The sequence below is a fragment of the Pelodiscus sinensis genome, chromosome 24 (assembly GCF_049634645.1).
Source record: "Pelodiscus sinensis isolate JC-2024 chromosome 24, ASM4963464v1, whole genome shotgun sequence".
Taxonomy (NCBI): domain Eukaryota; kingdom Metazoa; phylum Chordata; order Testudines; family Trionychidae; genus Pelodiscus; species Pelodiscus sinensis.
Window position 1 is genome coordinate 20,106,681 of NC_134734.1, and position 15,369 is coordinate 20,122,049.

At 54.9% G+C, this 15,369-nt stretch overlaps 1 protein-coding gene across 3 annotated transcripts in view; it reads right to left on the reverse strand.

Moving 5' to 3' along the window:
- Nucleotides 1-393: 393 nt before the first annotated feature.
- LOC102455595 (nuclear receptor subfamily 2 group F member 5) overlaps nt 394-15,369 on the reverse strand; it is a 44,206-nt gene continuing 29,230 nt past the window's right edge. For all 3 annotated transcript variants that reach the window (XM_075907033.1, XM_075907034.1, XM_075907032.1), the window contains 2 exons: nt 13,352-13,876; nt 394-800 (listed from right to left, as the gene is read on the reverse strand). In XM_075907033.1, the coding sequence (XP_075763148.1) occupies nt 526-800; nt 13,352-13,859 (783 nt within the window). In that variant the 5' untranslated portion in view covers nt 13,860-13,876 and the 3' untranslated portion in view covers nt 394-525. The remainder of the gene's footprint in view (nt 801-13,351; nt 13,877-15,369) is intronic.

Consider the following 15,369-nt stretch of genomic DNA (forward strand, 5'->3'; position numbering starts at 1 on the left):
GAGTTCAGTCCATACAGGGGCTGCCGGGAAGCGGCAGCTTGCTGGGCACTTGGAAGCCGAGCTCAACCCCCCCCCGAGTAGGGTGCGTACGTGTGGTCCCTGTGTGGCAGAGTCCACGCACAGGCCGGGGCAGGTACAGAGTTTTCCGTGCATACAGGTCAAACAGAAGCAAACGGGTACAGGTGGCTTGCAAGGTTACAGGTGGTTTTGTCTGTCAGGCTGGTGGAAGGACGGGCAGCTCGGGGCCGGGAGGGGGGAATTCCTGCCCCCATGGAAGCGGAACAAGAAGGGCCCGTGGAGAATTGAACCCCTCCAGAGTCAGCTCCGTGCCCCTTTGTTCTCCAGAGTCCAGGCGCTAGGCCTGGCACCCCCGTGCCATGGAACCGTCAACGCCCGCCCTCCGGCGGGAAGCCCTGCCCATTCCTCCAAAGCAGGGAGGAGTCGCCGTGACCCTGCCTGCTCCGGACAGAATCCAGGGGTGCGTCTCTGCCACCCCACAAACCCCAGCTCCTCCTGCCTCCCTCCTCACTGCATGGGGATGTAGGGCCAGTTGAAGCTGGAGCCCGACAGCAGCATATCCCGGATTAAGGTCTCGATGGGCGTCTTGCCCACCAGGCGGACAAAGAAGAGCTGCTCGATGACGGGCGCCGAGACGATGCGCAGGGAGGGCATGCGGAGCAGCAGCCGGCCAAAGCGGCTGGGCTGGTTGGGGTACTGATTCCGGACGTACTCCTCCAGGGCACACTGCGATTTCTCCTGGACGCTCTCCACGTGGCCCAGGTCCGAGAGGCCCACTGCGTCTGCAAGGAGAGTGAGGGAGGGAATATTAGTAATGACCTGAACAGGGGAGTTCTGCAGGGCACAATCAAGGTTAACCTATGGGAGTCTCTGGCACAAGCCATGTTTGGAGTTAATCTGTGGCACTCCCTGGTGCAGGTCACAGTGGGGGATTCATCTGTGGAACTCCTGGGTGCAGGTCAGAATTGGGGCTAACTCGTAGGACTTTTTGGCACAGGAAAGTTTAACCTGTGGGCCTCCTTGGCATAGTCATGGTTAACCTGTGGGACTCCCTGGTAGTGGGGATCAAAGTGATGACCATACGCTTGTTAGGCCCATTACAGTGCCTGTCTCCAAGCAGTTCCCAACCCTGTTATGCATGTGATAGAGCAGTGTTTCTTAAACTGTGTTCCCTGGCACACCAGTGTGCCGCAAGGCAGTCGTGGAGAACAACAGAGTTCAAAATAGCCACCCTTTTCCCGCCCCCCTCTCCTCAATAACTTCCCTCCGACCCTATTTTTCTTTTTGCTCAATAACTTTTCCTCATCCTCTTTTTTTGTTTGTTTTTTTGGTGTTTCTCTGTCTTAAAACGTTTACGAAACACTGTAACAGAACACGGGCATAGCAAACAAGAGAGAGGTACTAGCTGTGAAAAGATGGGAGCGCCTAGGGAAACGGAGGTACCAATAAGTCAATTGATTAATCCAAGATGGGACTAGAACCCAGACTCTCACTTGCTCTAACCACTTGGCAGGCCTCCCTCCCAGAGCCAAGCACAGAAACTAAGAGTCCTTCCTGGACTCCCCAATTTTAGCTGCATGCTTGCTTAGGTAAATGAGTAGGCTTTACATGATGCATAATTTGTATAATTCCTGAACCAAACCGCTAATCACTGGGGCTCGTTAGAGTCCCGTGACCTTTGGCTGAGAAGGCAGTTCACTTTGGAGTCCTGCTTAAATTGCAATATGCACCACTGCACTCTGCCACCAGTCTCACCCTCCAGCATCGGCTGGGTGCCAGCACTAAATTCTTGGTGAATACTCTTTTGGGCGTAACAGTGGCCATTTTTGCAAGAAGGAAATCCGGGGCCAGAGAGTCTTAGCTTTTCTTTTTCCATGGCACAGTTTTACCAAACTCATTCTCAAAAGCCGGATTTTTTCCCCCATCATCAAAAATCTTCAGTCCCCATTTCAACTGTTAAACTGTCGTGGGAAAAAATCGCTTTCCAGGAGAGGCACAGGTCCGCTTCGAAACGGGCCGAAAGGAAAACAGGGAACTTCGCCCAGAAGTTTTCAACAAGCTACCTATGCTCCTTTTCCCTTCCTGCCCTAAATTTGCGCAGTGGTTTTGGGCGCTGTTACAAGGCTGGCGTGTCCCACCCCAGCAGCGGTCGCACTGCAGGCACAAGAACGGCAATTTCCCAGGGCCTTCTAGAGATCCTTTGGGATGGACGGTGCCGATTAACATCTCCGTGATCAAAGAGAACGGAGAGCTCCGTTCCGAGCCCTTCCGAGCCCCTTTCGCCTAGTGCGGCCTCACCTCCCACTCCCCAAGAGGCTCGACCCTACCTTGCCCTCTCTGTCTCCCAGCGGCCTATTCTCAGAGCAACGCTCACCCCCGGGCTCCTTCCAAACACATCTCCCAAGCCCCAGCCATTCATCCGAGGAGGGGTTCTCTTTGGGCCCCGGGTTTCCCAGCGTGCAATAAAGGACGCCCCCCGGCCTGGCCAAGTTTGCTCAATTCACGGCCTGAATTGAGGCAAAGGAGAAGGGGTTCCTTTCACAGCCCTGAATGAGCTCTGGCCATTCAGACAGAGCAGTCATCACCACTGACAGCTCTGAAAGGGGGCTCGGCGCTAATACATTCACCCCTGCAGCCTTTCAAAGGCGGCCCGGCTATTCCACAGACATTTCGCCCCGGCGGAAAGAATGCCTCCCCCGCGGCCGACAATAGCTGGCTCCGAACAGCTCTCCTCCTGCCCACCTTCCTCCACAGGCCATCGAGCGGCTGGGAGGGCGGGGTGCCTGGGAGGCCCTGTTTGTGCCTCGGGCCTTAGGCTGCCCGAGGGGCGTCTTGCCAAAACCTCCCCGGCGTTGTGGCTTTGTTATTATTCCAGCCGCTCCTAGAAAGCCCAGCTGAGACCGGGGCCCTGTGGTGCCAGGCGCTGCTCATGCAGCCTCTGCTCTGCGGAGCTTCCTCCCAGGAGACAAGACTGACTCACGGTGGGAATGGGGCTGAGGCCCAGAGCGCAGCCCTGCCCCCCTCTCCGGCTGAGCTCAGGGCCCCATTTCGTCAGGTGCTGTATAGACACACAATAGGAGACAGATCCTGCCTCCAAGCACTTGGAATCAAAAGAGACCGGACAAAGAACGGGTGGGGAAACTGAGGCAGAGAGCGAGTGAAGGGATTTGCCCAAGATCACACTGCAAGTCAGTGGCAGAGCCAGGAATGAAACCAGGTGTGCAAGTGCCCCACCAGACCTTAGCCACTAGTCCAGCATTTCTTTGAGGCAGTCGGAGGTATGCCGCAGAGAGAACAGAATGCTGCCCTTAAAGGGACAAGCCTCCTTTTTCTTTCTTTTGCTCAACAATTTTTCTCTGGGGGCTTTTTTTTCCCGCAACAAAAAAAATCCTTGGTGTTCCCCATAAAAAAAATTATTGTTTGGTGTTCCTCTGTCTTAAAAAGTTTAAGAAGCCCTGCACTAGTCTGACCTGCTGCCCTCTTAGGTGTAGGACCTAGCCTAGAGGAGCCACCCTCTGAGCCAATTTGAGGCAGGGGCCGGCAACCTTTTCCCACCAAAGAGCCAAATGACATCAGCATTCAGAACAAGGGGTCAACAAAGCGCTGCAGCAGAATGCCCATTTGCATGGCTGAAAACGCACCGCTTAATAGTCGTGATAATCGACACGCTGCTTAATAACAGCACAAATGAGCCATTCAGTGTGGCCTGTGGCGCTTCACTCCCTTTGTGAACCTTGTTCTGTCTCCACCTGTGTCTGTCGGGTACCTCCAACCCGGGAAGGCATTCAGAATCACAATAGATGTTGAAGCAAAATACGAGGACATCCCACCAAGAAGCCCGAGCATTCACCGGCCAGGGGCTCCCTGCAGTCCGGGGTGAGGGGGGGTGGGAAGCGACTCCCCGCGGTACCCCGAGGAGGCAGGAGCTGAGAGGTCGGAGCCATCCGGCCTCTCCCCAGGGCTGGAGCTGGGACCAGGGCTGCGTGATAGCTGCCCAGCTCCTCCTGGGGCGGGCCCCGCCTCCCCGCCAGCAGCAGCAGCATCTTACCTTCCACATCCAAGGGTTACAATTCTGTGGGCGCGCCCATGCAGGCGCACACCCTGGAGGGAGCACCCAGCGGCTGCCGGCAGAGCCGGATGTGCTCCCCTCGCAAGCCATATTTGGCTCGTGAGCCTTAGGTTGCTGAGCCCTAGTTTAAGGTGTGGGGGGTACCATGTCGACACTAAAGTTTAAGGTGTGGAGGGTACCAAGTCTACACTAGCGTGGGTGGGTGTACCACGTCTATACTAGAGTTTAAGGAGTGGGGGGTACCATGTTGACACTACAGTTGTGGGGGATACCACGTCTATACTAGAGTTTAAGGTGTGGAGGGTGCCAAGTCTACACTAGCGTGGGGGGGTGTACCACATCTATACTAGAGTTTAAGGTGTGGGGGATACCAGGTCTACACTAGCGTGGGGGGGTGTACCATGTCTATACTAGAGTTTAAGGTGTGGGGGGTACCAGGTCTACACTAGCATGGGGGGGGTACCACGTCTATACTAGAATTTAAGGTGGGGGGGGTACCAGGTCTACACTAGAGTTGTGGGAGGTACCACGTCTACACTAGAGTTTAAGGTGTTGGGGTTACCATGTCGACACTAGAGTTGTGGGAGGTACCACGTCTATACTAGAATTTAAGGTGTGGGGGGTACCATGTCGACACTAGAGTTGGGGGGTACAACGTCTATACTAGAGTTTAAGGAGTGGGGGGTACCATGTTGACGCTACTGTTGTGGGGGGTACCACGTCTATATTAGAATTTAAGGTGTGGGGGGTGCCATGTTGACACTAGAGTTCCCAGTGACTGGCTGGAGCTGATGTTAGCCGGGGTGGGAAATGCCTGTTCCGTTTCCCTTCTGGTGGGGGCTGTTGGGATCGGAGTTAACGGGAAGAGGAATTGTTTTGACAGTCCAGACTAGCAACCTGATATTCCAGCCCCCCCTCCCCAGTTCTGCCCATGCGTCTCCCTCCTAATCCACACCCCATTTTGCTGTAGCAGCCCCCCTGCTATTCCAGCCCTGGTGTCAAAGGATGGCAGATCACCCCCTCACCCCCCCGCCTCTGTCCCTGCCAGTTCTGTCAATGTCCCTCAATCCTGATCTGCTTGCACTGCTATTCCAGACCAGTGTTTCTCCATCTTTTTTTATAAAGTATCCCTTAAAAAGAATGATAAGTACCCCCTTTTAAAAAAATGTTTAAGTCCCCCCAGTACCTACAGTTTTCAGACACACACAATGTTTTTCTACCATCGCAACACGTTTGTTTAAACAACTTAATCGTAGCCGGGCGGGTGATGAAATTCTTGGGTGTAAAAAGTACACAAATAATAAAGCGCTGAAAAACTTCAAACAAAAATTCAGTTTTCTCCAAAGTTTAGTTGTGTGGACGTACCCCCCGACTTCTCTCCAGTCCCCCTGAGGGTACTCGTACCGCTGGTTGAGAAACGCTGTTCTAGACTGGGCCTGTCCAGCACAGACACTGCTAGCCTGGTAGGGCTGCAGCAGCAGGGATTTTATAAAGGGGAGGGGAGCAAGAACTCAGCTGTGATCATTGTCTTCCGAGGTGACAAGATGTGTTCAAACCACTTCCCTAATCATTCCTTCCCGGGCTCCTGCCACCTTCCAGAATCGCTGACGGCCACAGCATCAGCCTTCCTGCTCTCCGCACCAGCGGACTTTCCACCTGGCTTCTCTCTGACGCTGTGTCACTAAAGCATTGAACCAAAGTCTCGCGCTTGCCTTGCCCATCAGGATGTGTAAAACAAAGTAAATCAGAGGGGTTGTTTTTTTTAATTTCCCTTCTGCTTTCCCTCCTGGGGCAGAAGGAGGCAGAGATCCTGTTTTCAAGTTTTTTCTGGGCTCCCACCAGGGCCGGTCCTAAGCAATTGGTGGCTCCAGTCAAGGCAAAAAAAAAAGGGGGGGAGGGGAGGAATTTGTCAAGCAAAAAAAAACCCCAAAACAAAACCCGAGGAGATCTTGGGGGAGGATTTGGGAGGCTGAGCTGAAAATCAGTCGCAGCCCACCCCTGAGACTGGATCGGTCAGCGGCCCCTTGAAAATGGCCCCCATAAGGGCTAGACAATTTTGGATTTGGGGAATCAAAAGCCGAGAGTCACACCTGGTCCCGTGACTGCGGGAGCTGGGGCTTTCACCCCCTGATGAAATAGAGGAGATGCGCAGTAAGGCGATGTCTACGGAATAACATAGCGCGTGTCTACACTGCAAGCCCGCTGTTCCGAAACAAACTCGAAACTAACGGGCTCCTTACTCCGAATCCTGCAACCCCTCGCTGTACGAGGAGGAAAGGAGGTCGTGCTCTGCCTTGAAATAACTGCTGCGTGGACAGCGCCAAAAGTTGAGTTAAGCTATTTCGATGTCAGCTGCACACAGGGCCGGACGGAGGCATAGGCGAGCCAGGCAGCTGCCCAGGGCGCCAACCGATGGAGGGTGCCTGATGGCAGCTGTCAGGGGCGTGCGGCGTCCCTTATAGCTGCCATCAGGCACCGCGCGCCCGGCTCCCGCAGCGCCGGCCCCCCACCCATCCCTGTGGTGCCGGCCAGCAACGCCCTTCCCCCCACGGCTGCGGGGCCCTACACGGCCCGGTGCGCGTGCCAGCAGCGACAGCTGGGCTGGATTGGGCCGCTCTTGCACCGTGCGCCCTAGGGGCGGGCCCCAGGCTGCGCGCCAGCGGCTGTAGCCAGGCCGCGCATGCGCTGTGCTCCCCGGGGGCAGGCCTGTGCACCGTAGGGGGGCAGGCCCGCGCATGTGCTGTGCGCCTGGGGGCGGTGCCGCACGCCTGTGCCCGGGGTGCCAGAATACCTTGGGCCCGCCCTGGCTGCACAATTAGCGTCGCTCACGTTGCACGGCTTATTTCGAGGTTAGCCCTGCTGTGTAGACGGGCCCTAAAAGGCCAAAACCTGGCAGCACCGGCAAGGCCTCACTGTGTGGGGGCGGAGGGTAGCGTGCCACAAGATGAATCCCACGCTTGGAATTGCTTGGCAGTGACGTTTCTTGGAGGGGAACGTGGGGAGGAAGGAACGCTGGGGAATTCCAATTCTAATCGGGCCCTGCCGCGGCCGGGTCGAGACAGAATGTCCCTGGCCAATGGCCTGGAAACGGATCTGTTTCCTCGGCGCGCCTGCCGGTCAGAGAGCAGCGCACGGGTGCTGCGGCAGCTTGCCCTGAAAACGGGTTGATTCTCCGTGCACCCTGGGAGGCCCTGGTGTGATTGACTGTGCCTGGCGCAGGACAAATGGCGAATCGGACCGGGTTCTGTGTCCCCGGGCTGGGTTCTGGGGCTGCCTCAGCAGATGCTACAGCAGCAAAACAGCCACTCAGGCTGGCAGGCAGAGAGTAGTAAGGGCAGCGTGGGCTAGTGGGAAGGGAGGTGCTCTTGCAGACCTAGGTTCTATAGCTGGGTGACCTTGAGCAAATCATTTCTCCATCCTGCCCTGGGCCTACTGGGGTTATAAGCTCTTTGGGGCAGGACCTGTTCCGAGGGACAGGACGACACGTAGCCTAGGCCAGAGGTTTTCAAAGGATGGATCACTACCCAGTTCTGGGGGGGGCGTGTCAGGTACTGGGGCTCGTGGCTGCAGGGGGATCAAGTGAGCAGTGAGGGGGCTAAGGCAGCTTCCTGCCTGTCCTGGCACTGCAGACTGCGCTGTGCCCCAGAAGTGGCTGCAACAGGCCCGGCTCCTAGGTGTGGGGGGGAGCGCACAGGGCTCTGCGCACTGCCCCTGCCCCCAGCACTAGCTCCGCACTTCCATTCGCTGGGAACCTGCTGCTGGGGGCAGCCTGGTCTGCGATGCCAGGAGAGGCAGGAAGTTGGGTCGCGGCATCAACTGAGTCGTGAGAAGTTTGCAACCCGCTGGCCTATGAGAGCCCCTCGGGCCCCTCCTGTGCCCCTGGGAAGTTGGCATCAAAGGATGGCAGGGCCCCTACCGATTGAACCTGCCCCTACTTCACACTGAGCTCAGCCTGATCTAGGACATTGGAGGCAGGTGCTCCTCCCCAGCTGGCTTCCCGGGCGCTCCGCCTGGGGGCCTGGCGGGCAAGGTTCGCCCGCGAGCACAGAGGGCTAGTCCCGTATGGAGGAGCCACCCCGCCAGCCCCGAGCTGCAGCCCACCAGTGTCTCTCGTGGCTTTGCCACGGCCTCTAGTGGTTGCGGCAGATTTTCCTCAAAGCTCCGGCTCCTGGAGCCAGGGCGTGATGGGAGAAGTGCAGCTTTAAGTCTTTCAGGCTTTTTAATTTGGTTTTTAGTACCATTCTCTCCCCGCCGGTTGCGGCGAGAAGCTCGAAAACGTGACCTCCCCAGACAAGCCCTAATTTGCTGTTGAGAACGAAATTGCCTCTGGGAGGGAGAAAAGTCGGGGGGGCGGGGAGGGAGGAAAGATTCATTTCTGTTTTTCTTTGCCGCGGTTTTTACTTCGCTGATGAAATTAACCTCCTTAGTGGCACGGTCTGTTTTGTACCAGCTTGGCTGTCCCCTGCACTAGCAAAACGCTGACGCTCTTTAGGGGTCCCAGCGCTGCCAGAGAGCTGTATGAAAGCCCCACGGGTCTTTTTAGGAACGTAAGCAACTAGTTGACTAGCCGACAAGCAAAAGCTTATGGAATAATCGACTAGTCCCTCGACTAGTCGCTTCCCCCCATTGCTGCCTCTATCAGAGGCACCGTGGGGCGGGAGCAGGAGCCGGTGCCGGGGGGAGCCTGTTTAAAAGCCAGCACCATCTCCGCAGGGGGTAGCGGGACCAGGCGTGAGCCATTCCCGTCTCGCCCCAAATCCCAGATGCTTCACCTCTGCTTTTTAAATGTATTAAGAACCCGGTGGCTCTTAATACATTTAAAAGACAGCCGCAGCGGGGTTAGCTCCTGGGCAGGAGCGGCTCTAGGATGGCTGCGGCAGCTGGCGCCCCAGGCGGAAGGCGCGATCGGCGCCCCCGCCTGCACGGCCGTCAATGGCTGTGACGTCATCATCGGGTGCCCGGGGCACCCCGTAACTTCATCATCGGGCACCCTGGGCTGGTGGCGCCTTAGGCGACTGCCTCGTCTGCCTAGGCTCACGGGCCGCCCCTGCTCCTGGGGCAGGGAGTTAACTCCACTGCGCCTCCCCACTTATCGACTAATCGGCTAGTCGATGGAAAATCCATCGGTGAGTTGATTAAAAGATATTTAACATCCCTATGTCTTTTAGCCACTCTTGTCATTTAGGCAGAGACGGCTGGATTCAAGATTTTCAAAGACACCTTCCTGTGAGTGCCAGACAGGTCAGTACCATCCAGGCATCCCTGGCCAGTCAAATAGCATCCTTCCTGACTAGGATCAGATGCGGGCTTTGAACCTTGATTGAGAAGGGCTGGTTCTTCACCTGCTTTCCACTCCAAACCCCCTCAGTAAGTGATCTGTGTAACTCTTGGCAATGCAGGCCCGCCCCGAGTGCAGATGTCCGGACCTCTTTAGGGACATCTGCTCTCAGAGGACGTCCCCGGAGGGGTTAGGAAGCCCAGACGTGCCAGGAGAATAGACTATTGATTCATCGATCCTGCGTCTTGCCAGACCAGAACAAATGTCTGGGCCATCCCGCCTGTCGCGTCCCTGTAGACGTCTGGTCCTGCCCTGTTCTGGGGGAATAGACCAGCGGTTTTCAAGCTTTTTTTCTCATGCCCCTGTTGAAGGAAATCGTTGGTGCTGCCACCCAATAGAATGTGACTGGAGCGTGGGCTCCGGGGTGGGGCAGAGGATGGGAGCTTTGGGCTGTAGGAGGGGGCTCCGGCTTTGGGGGGAGAGGACGGTTTCAGGGCTGGGGGAGGAAGGGCTTAGCTTGAGCAGCTCCCGGGCAGCGGTGGATCTAAGGCAGCTTCCTGCCTCTCCTGGCACCGCAGACCAGGCTGCCCCCAGAAGCTGCCGGCAACAGGTTCCCAGCCAGTGGGAGTGCAGAGCCAGTGTTTGGGGCAGGGGCAGTGCGCAGATCTCTGTGCACTCCCCCCCCAGGAGCTGGGCCTGTTGCAGCCACTTCTGGGGCGCAGCACAGTCTGTGGTGCCGGCCAGGCAGGAAGCTGCCTTACCCCCCAGCCATGCTCACCTGATCCCCCTGCAGCCACAAGACCCATCGCCCGACATCCCCCCCACCCAGTGCTGGGGTGCGACCTCTTGTGCTGCTGTGGGTAGAGGCTTTTTTTAACGGTGTCTCCTCTTTCCACCTCACGGTGCACTCTTGCGTCTCCCATGCGGAGCTACAGTGAAGTCAGACCCTCCAGCCCTTGTGACATCACAGCCTACTGCCCTGGCAACGGCTGACATCACACGTGCAGCACAACGACTTCTCTGCAGCAAAGCTCTGATTTCAAGAAGACCCGCGTTGCCAAGGTGAAAGCAGAGCGAAGCCCAGGATGTCGGGGTGGACTGAGGCACCTGAGATAACATTCAGCAGTGCAAAGGGAGCATCAAAGGCTCCCAGATCAGAACCGCTGTGGGCTGCATTCACTGTACATCCGCATAAGTAACGGCACAATTTGCAGGGGAGTGGAGAATCCGGCCCCCAAAGTCTCCGTTTTTATTATCTCTAAAGCGTCCTCTTCTCCCTGCCAAGCCAGGAGGCATTTTTCTGACCCAGCGACATTTTTGAAATATCAAAAAATGCCCCTGCCCCGAAGCGAGAGGAACATCTCAGCAATTTTTGGCAAACCAAACCTCTGGTTCAAAAAACCAAATTGGGTTTGGTGGATGGAAAAATGTGCTTGGATCCTTTTGAAAATGGGTTATTTCAACGTCAATCATTTCATGAACCCTCCTCCCCACCTCGGGGTTTAGTCTACATTGACCAACATTTCAAAATCAACAAGCGTTTTGTGATGGAAAACGTCCGAAATGTTGACAATCTCAGAACTTTTCTTCTGCAATAATTGTTCGAGTTGGCAGGATCCCGTTTTGTGAACAATTTGGATTTTGCCATTTTTTCAGCCAAAAAAGTGTTGGAACATTCTCAACCCACTCCACCTGGTGTAAGTTAATTAAGCCAGGAACTTCTGACAGACAGCTTTTCAAACAGACTCAGCAACCTACTACTGAGAATCTCCCAGAAGTTTCCTTAAAGAACAATGCAAGCTACTGGGTGCATATCCGTCTTGGAAATCTGGCCAATTTATGAGTGTTTAGTTCTCTAAATGAGAGCTGCTAGAGGTTACATTCTTCTGAAAATCTGGAGGAAGGGTTGAGAAAAATGAACTAAATCTGATTTCACTGCTGATTGACGCTCATGGCGTAATCGGTGGAGATTGGACATTGAAATCAGAATTTAACTCTTTTGTGCTGTGAAGTTCACTGTTACAAAGACCTTTAGGACCCTATGGGTACGTCTACGCTGCACGCTTATTTCACAATAAACTATTCTGAAAAAAAATTCCAAAATAGGTTATTTCAAAATAACACATCCTCTACGTCTACACTGGCATGATTTTCCGGAAATGCTTAAAACAGAACAGTTTTCCGTTATAAGTATTTCCAGAAAAAGCGCGTCTACATTGGCAGGATGCTTTTCCGGAAAAGCACTTTTTCCAGAAAAGCGTCTGTGCCAATGTAGATGCACTTTTCCGCAAAAAAGCCCCGATCGTCATTTTCGCGATCTGGGCTTTTTTGCGGAAAACACTACTGTGCTGTCTACACTGGCCCTTTTCCAGAACAGTTTTCCGGAAAAAGGACTTTTGCCCGAATGGGAGCAGCATAGTATTTCCGGAAAAGCGGCTGATTTCTTACATTAGATCGTCAGTGCTTTTCCAGAAATTCAAGGGGCCAGTGTAGACAGCTGGCTAGTTATTCCGGAAAAGCGGCTGATTTTCTGGAATAAATGGCCAGTGTAGACACAGCCCTAGACTACAGGGAAGCCTCAAAATTAATCCAAGGAAGGCTTCCTCAATGTAGACGTGCTATCTCGATTTAGAGACCAAGGCGGCACTAGGGAGGAATTACTTTGAATGGCCCTGGGGAAGAGCTATTTCAAAATAGCAAAAGTGGAACATCCACACGACTACTATTCCAAAATAGCTATTTTGGAAGAGGCATTATTCCTCATGGAATGAGGTTTACAGAAGTCGGAATAAGCTGTCCGTTATTTCAAATTTATTTCAAAATAATGGAATTGCCGTGTTGACATTTGCATTGTTATTCCGAAATAACGCTGCTGTGTAGACGCAGCCCAAGTGTCCAAAAATTCAGAGTTGGATCCGTCCCCCAAAATTATGAAATGGGCTTAAGAATTATAGGAATTTTTTAAAGAGAAATTAATTGGGGTTTCCTTGCATTTACTATCAGTGCTTTGGATTTTGGGTTTTGGGGCTTTTTACCCACGAGGGATCATGTTTACAAGATTTTTTTTTCTGCTACGACAAAAGAAAGACTGAGAAAGAATGGAAGCAGAGAGTCTTTCATAGTTACATGATTCTGGGAGCTGCGACTTTAAGAAAAATAGAAACATTGTGAGACCCAGGATAAAATATTGGCAACACCATGCGATCAATGTAGTTCCGACTTCCCAAAATTAGGATTTTGTTTTAAAAAGGAGGCCATTTAACAAAGCCTGATATTAATGGAAACATTTCATAACTTTTTATGCAATTCTCTTATGAGGCTGAAAACCCTACCAATCACAGTCATTTGACTGTGAAAATGGCAATAAGAAAAAAAGCAGAACGTGAAACAAATGAGGTAAATGTCACCAGCCGAGTTCCCTGGAAACTGTGTTTGCGGCCGCTCAGGAGAGATTCAAATGCTGCCCAGTTGATTAACAGAGCACCCACAGCAATGTTTTGTTTCCACTGGGTGGTGCACATGCTTTGGTGCACACTAAAAAATTATTCTGCACATGGACGGGGCAAAAAAATTAGAGGGTGCATTGGTCATCAGCCAAGTAAAAAAACTGGCAAATAAAACCGAAAGTGACGCTTTTTCCACCTCCCCGGCCCTCTTTCTCTCCCTGGAGGCAAAGGGATTGGGGGTGGGGCACCGCTCAAGGCTAAAAAGCTTTGGATCCCATTGAGCAAAACATCAAACGAGGTGGAAAACGTGGGCCGAAAGCCCAACAAAACCAGCCCTAAGGATGGAGAGGAGGCAGGAGCCAGAACAATTCACTGGGCATGCCCAAGGCAACGGCTTTAAAGACACCAGTCACCTCCTCCTGCCATACCCCTGCCACACCCCTTGGCGCAACTCATCAGGTGTGAACAAGGGGAAGGGGACAGGCATCACCAATGGGAGGAGAGGACCTGCCTTAGCCCCGCCCCCTCGGCCCAACCCACCTGGCGTGAAGAGCGCGATGGCCTTGAGGCAGGAGTACTCCGCCGAGTCGACGTGCAGGGCCTTGAGCTTCTCCACCTGCTCCTGGAAGACCCGGATGTGGTCCATGAAGGCCACCACCCGGTCGGCCGACATGGGCGAGGCGTGAAGCCCGGCGGCCGCCAGCAGTGGGGCCACGTGCAGCGGCATGGAGCACTGGGCGGCGTTGAGGACAAAGAGCTCGCTCCAGGTCATGCGCAGCAGGGACACCTGGTCCGAGAGCTGGAAGTCGGGGAAGAAGGGGATGTTCTTGGCCCACTCGATGGCACTGAAGAGCAGGCGGGCCGCCAGCTCGCAGATGTTCTCGATGCCCATGATGTTGGACTGCAGGCACTGGGCCCCGTAGCGGGAGGTCGGATACGGCTCCGCCCGCAGCAGCAGGGAGATGAAGCCGGTCAGGTAGGAGTGGCCGTTGTACGGGTCCCCGTTGTTCAGCAGGTACTGGCCTGGGCTGGTCTGCGTGTGGGCCATGCGGCCCCGTTGCACGGCTGCAGGGGGGGAGGGGAGAGAAGAGACGGGGTGACTAGAGGAACTGCTGCCGGGAAAGCAGGGGGTTAGCGGAGAGGTTGTGGGTAGCCGCCTGGCCTCTGGAATCCCTCCTTCTATTCCTGGTTCTGATCCGAGCCCAATCACTTCCCTTTGCCGGGGGGAGGGCGACAAAGTGGGGACCCGGATTGGCTCTGTTCGCTTTGCACATGATTCCTACTGTCCTGCAGTAACCCCGGGGGGGGGGGGGGCGGGGGGCGGGCGTGCCTCAGTTTCCCATCCGTGACGTGGGAGTCTCCCTCACACACACAACTATGGCTGTTGCTTTCTGTAAACCTGAGCCTGGGAGGGGATAGGACTAAGTGACACCTTTTGCCCAGGATGCTGGACAAAGGCCAGAGTCAGGGAGGGGCTGGTTGCAGGGCTGGCTTGGGGTGTAGAGAGGGGGGTTGGGTGGGGCCCTTGGCTCTGGGCCCCCTCTGGTACTGGCTGCTCCCGGGTGCTGTGCTCACAAGTCTGTGCTACGCTGTATCTCTGCGGACCAATAAACCTTCTGCTCTAGCTGCTGTCTGGGAGTTGGATCTGGCTGCAGGTGGAGGGTGCTGCGCCCGGTAACTCCCCCACACCCAGGGCCGGACCGAGCCATTCTGGCGTCCTGGGCAGACAGTTTAATTGCACCCCGGGTTGGAGGAGGGCACGTGGTGCTGGTGGCAGCAGGACGTCGCTGGCCGGTGCTGCGGGGGTTAACGCGGCCCCCGCCCCGGGCGGCCGCTGCAGAGTGGCAGCTGGGAGCTGCTGCAGCCCGCGATCCGGGAGCCGGGCGCTCCCCATAGGTTGGCGCCCAGGGCAGCTGCCCGGCTAGCCCATGCCTTAATCCGGCCCTGCCCACACCTTGGGAGACACGGAGACTTGCAATGCAGTGTCTCCGCATCAATAACAATCAAAATGGGGCTGCCCTAGGAGAGGGGGCAAATTGCTTCTCCGCACTCTGCCGCTGTTTTCCTTGCTCACCCTTTGACCCTCTTGCCTATTTAGATTATTATCTCTTTCGGGTACAGGCGTCTAGTGGGGACTCCCATCCTGGCTGAGGCCTCTACTCTAATACGAATAAATAAAGAAGAATCACGCGGTTGCGGGGGAATTAAGTGGGCTTGAATGATAACAGCGACTAGGGGAGGGAGATGAGAAACCAATGACATTTAGACCAGAGCTGGCTGGAAAACAAGGCCAGGGACTCGGACCTTGGTCTCCCACATCTCCGATGAGCGTACTTCTCACCAGGCCAACTACGGAATTTTCCGTCTGTTTCCCCTCCCTGTCCACCAACATAAGAACACAGGGGAAAGGCCAAAAAAGAGCAAAGTAAAGGAACAGGCTGGGCAGAGAAGGGGGCAGGGAGAAGGAAGACTTCCACACAGTGTGCAGTGGTGGCAGGGAGAAGGAAAACTTCCACACAGTGTGCAGCGGTGGTCAAAAAGGCAAATAGGATGTTAGG